Genomic DNA, 4,679 nt, shown 5'->3' with positions numbered 1-4,679 from the left:
TTGGCTTTATTTTGTGATGGCTAAAGCTAGGCAGAGCTTGCAGTCCATACTGAAGACTGACTAGAGTAAAGCAAATGCTACAAAATGGTGTTTAGAAAGTTCATGGAATGTGTGTTTAACAGCTGCCATCTTCTAAAGCCTACCCCCTCATCCTGAAGCAGGGTGGCCCAGCTGTGGTTCCAGAGCCACATGTAGCTCTTCAGAAGTTAATATGTGGCTCCTTATCTAAGTACCAAATCCAGGGCTGGAGGGTCCTCACTGTTCAACCCCCAGCTCTGCTTTAGGTGCTGTCCCCCTCCACCCTTTTTCCCCCTTAAGATCTTGCCACACCCATGCTTCTCTCTCTCTCTCCCTCCCCCCCCCAACTGTCAGGGTGGTCAAATATTGGAATAAATTGCCAAGGGAGGTGGTGGAATCTCCCTCTGGAGCTATTTAAGAACAGTTTAGATAGACATCTGTCAGGGATGGTGTAGATGGAGCTTGGTCCTGCCTTGAGGGCAGGACTCGCTGACTTCTCAAGGTCCCTTCCAGTCCTATTATTCTATGATTTTATTCTATGAATAAAGCTTTGTATGCAACTTTTTTAGGGTCTGCTTTTAATTAGATACTAGCAATGTTTAGTGGAATTAACTTGATGCTTAATCAACCCATAAAGGCTTTAGTATACCTTGTCATGCCCCAACATTACTAGGTGTTTTATTTCCTTGGTACAGCAGTCCACTACTTTTATATCTCAAAAAACCTCACTGGGCTGCTATGCTTTCTAGCAGCTACTTGTTTGAACAGGATAGCAGCTACTCAATGAGGCTGCAGCATTAGCTTTCTAAATACAGTAACTCACTTCACATCCTACCACTTGACATTACTTTGAGGTTATGGCAGTGCTCCATTACAGAACATACTTGTTTAAAGTTGTGCAATGCTCCCTTAGGTCATGGCTCTGGTTCATGCCTGCAGAAATCTCCAGAAGAGTGGTGACTTTATAATAAAGCATTGCACAACTTGCTGCCAGCCCTTGCTCTCTCCTCTCTTCCCTCCCCCACCCCAAAGCTCCACTAAGCCTCATGGGGCCTGCTGGCACTGCCAACAGCTCCATGGATCAGCACTTACCTCCCCTTGCCTGATGCTCAAGGGCCTGCATAGCTTACCTGCCTCATTGTCTGCAGTGGGCTGGATCTGTGCAGGGTAAGATAGGGGCACCTCTCAGCATGTTTGTAATAGATATGTAAGTAACTCATTTGACTATCCAATAAGCAAAAGTTTATCAGATTTTGGGGGGGAGAGAAGAGGGAAGTGACTAAACTATCAGCAGCAGGAAGGAGGGGAGGGGATGCTGGGAGGAGATAGCTTAAAAGCCAGTTCCCTCCAGCTCCATGGGCAGGGGCACAACAGCACTTCCCCTTTGAAATGTTACAAGAGCCCAAGCTGATACTCCTGTACATTTCAAAGCAGAAGCATGGCTGGAGCATAGCCTCAGCAGGGGGACTCTCCAGTGGCACTAGGCTCCAGGTGGCATTTAAAGCTTTGAAATGCTCAAGAGCCCCTGTTGGGGATCTTGTATATTTCCAAGATAGAAGATGCACTAGTCCTTATCAAATAATTGAATAGTCAATAGCAATCCCATTGCCTATTTAACATCCCTAGCTTGTAAACACCATGGTACCCATTCTCAGTGATGCAGTTGCTTTGTGATCCAGCTTCACTCCTTCCACCTCCCCCTGGAATAGGACCTGACACCAAGTACTAAGACAATTTACATGGCTGCAGCTGGGGGTGCACACAGCAATAGCCCTGCCTTGTTTCATTCCCTTGCCCACTCTGCTGAAGTGTGATAAAAACACACAGGGCAGCTTGGACAAATTAAGTTTTACAGGGGAAAACAGCTCCTGGTTAGCTGCACCTCCCTGGGTTACTGACCTCTGGGGGCCTTGAGATAAGTTTCCCTATCAGAGCTGCAGTCAAAGTAGCTAAAACTGCAAAGCCAGGCTAAGCTGCCCTTCCCCTCCCACAGGGACACCATTAGGAGCAGCACCTATGTACAGTGATCCCTTTCATGCCTAGAGATTACTGAAGGCATAGCTAAAAAGGCATTTCCCTGTCTGGGGCTTGGCTCAGAAGGAGGGCAGGATATATATCTACTTTCAGTGTGTTGCCAAGGGTCATCAATCATGTGCAGATGGATCTATTCTATTCCTAGAACTAGCTGCAGCACAAGTGGCACACCTTGCCTTCTTCCATCTTTCTCCATGCCAGTTGCACTAGGGGACCATGCTACTAGACATCCTAAGAAAGACCATGATCACACAGGTGGCATCTGGCTGTCATGCCCACAGTCACTGCTGGGGCAGCTCTCTCAGGTAGGTACACACAGTTCAGCTAAGGAGCTGCACTGCTAGTCCTGCATGCACCCATTTTCTTCACTATTGCATTTTAAAACTGTTTGAAACATACTGGTTTTATATAGGGCTTTGGGCAAAACCATTTCCTTGAAACTTAACTCCTCCCCTGTATATTAAGCCTTAAGGCAAAACTGGATTTGTTCAACAATGATTTGCTTAAAAGTTGCATTTTTCACTAAAGAGGCACTGTACCTTTTATAAAGTCTACTGATGAAAATCTACTCAGTGCCATGGCTAGCTTAAGTCAGCTGACACAGTCAGGCTGAAAAATTGCTCTATACATGGTCAAAGCCCCAGCCTGAGCTCTAGTACCCTACATGTGGAAGCTTCCAGAGTACTGGCTCTAGCCCAAGCATCTACACAGCAAATCTAGTAACCCAGCCTAGTTTGTTATGCTACTGTACATTTGCACAGAGCCACACTACTAATTTGTAGGCTTAAGGTAATAGGTTAACTGTTTATACAGTTAGCCAATAAGCTTGAACTGTGTTACAGGGACTAGTTAGATGCTGGCTGCCACCTTACATTGCAGGCTCTGTATCTGAAAGGACCCAATACACACCAGGACTCAGTTGCTGCCTCCAATAGTATATGTCTGTCAGAAGCTAAGTTCCTTGCTAGACAGCTCCCTCAGCTACATCTCTGGCCCTACATGGACCCAGCAAGGAGTGGCACCTCGATGCAGCAAATACTTTTAAACAGTGATACAGAGATAGCTTGGGAACCAGATTTCATACTGTTTTATCAAGACATCCCATCTATTATTACTATATGAGCATGTTAGTGTATTAAAGAGTACATAGCTCATGAAATCTGCCATCTTGAAATTTATCCCAAATTACTAGTTTTAAAAGTTGTTTCTAAAATTAAGAGGCTGCATCTTTTGCAGCAATGCTAGGATGAATTAAAAGGGCTACCCTCTTGAGACTGTTGTACTAGAAACAATAGTAGTCTAACTTTAGGAACAGCATTATTTTTCAAGTACAACAGTGATTTGAAAAGGTATTCTAAGCTTCACTGACCCATGGAGTTAATGTAAAATTACACCCCTAACAAGTCACAGCTAGATAATTTATTTTATCAAAGTGGATGGTTCAGATTACTACTACTCATGCATGCAAGTAGCTCCATTCTTAATAAATAAAAGCCTCAATTTCTTTCCTTTGTAATGTATAAATGATTGATCACTCTGAAGAACTAAGGCAGGACCAAACAGTCAAGTAGGTTAACAGGCACTTTGTTCCCAGTTCAACCAGAAAAAACACCCCACAAAACTCAAGTCAAGGCCTTGGTCCTTCCTTCTCTTCACCCTCATCCTCCCCCCCCCCCCCCCACTTTAAAACAGTTTGTAAAAAATAGAAAACAAATACAGAAATCACTGACTTCTACACAGTACAGTTATTCTAATCAATCGTACATAGAACCAAAAAATAACAAAGGTTACTGTGAAATTAAATTACTGGGATTTTTGTAATATCTATAAATACCAAATATTTGTCAGCAATTACATTGATAACTTGTACGTAACTTGGTATATGCAATTATATCCATGTCATTTGTATAACAACTATTTAAACAGGTCTTTGAATTTGTGTTTGTGTGGAGAAAGGTGTAAGACTCAAGATTCCACAATAGCTGGTTATACTAACCAAAGTATTTACCAAAAAGCCAAGGAGGATACCAAATGATATCCTAAATAAATAGTTTGTTTTGATGAATATATACAGAGTTCCTGCCCGGTTAGTTATCCAGGAATGGCATATCTGTGTCCATGGGTGCAGGAGCAAGTTCACATAAATAAAACAGTGTGGCTTCACTTGCTTCCGCCTCAGTCAGTGGCTCTAGTCGCACTAATTTGCTTTGAGTTGGTTCAGGGTCTAGGCTGCTTTCTAGAAGCTCATCCACTTCTAAGGGTTTGTCTAGGGAGGACGTAGTTTCAGACATGGAGTTTCCACCTTCAACAGTTGCACCTGGACTCCCATCAAGGAATGCAAGGAGTGGAAAGGCAGTATACTGAATGAGCTGTTTATCTATAAAAGAAAAACAATACTTCAGAAAGTCACTAATAGTTTATATACACAGTCCTACTACCAAACATTATTGCACTTTTTACAAAGCAAGCCACATTATAAACATATTTTCAACTAAGTATTGTTAAAATTGGGCACACTACTGAAGTGTTGCAAGGAACTAAAATTTATTATTCAGAGTTGCCGGACATAACACTTCATCAGTTTCTCTTTGCATCTGGTACAATGAAAATTCTTGAGTTAATTATTT

General features: G+C 42.7%; 1 protein-coding gene across 1 annotated transcript in view; it reads right to left on the bottom strand.

Moving 5' to 3' along the window:
• Window positions 1–3,456: 3,456 nt before the first annotated feature.
• HSF2 (heat shock transcription factor 2) overlaps window positions 3,457–4,679 on the bottom strand; it is a 32,167-nt gene continuing 30,944 nt past the window's right edge. The window contains exon 13 of the mRNA XM_075924067.2: window positions 3,457–4,429. Coding sequence (XP_075780182.2) covers window positions 4,140–4,429 — 290 coding nt within the window. The 3' untranslated portion in view covers window positions 3,457–4,139. The remainder of the gene's footprint in view (window positions 4,430–4,679) is intronic.

This window comes from Pelodiscus sinensis, chromosome 3 (genome assembly GCF_052426305.1).
Source record: "Pelodiscus sinensis isolate ZL-2025 chromosome 3, ASM5242630v1, whole genome shotgun sequence".
NCBI classification, from domain to species: Eukaryota; Metazoa; Chordata; order Testudines; family Trionychidae; genus Pelodiscus; species Pelodiscus sinensis.
This window is presented reverse-complemented; position numbering and strand designations above follow the sequence as displayed.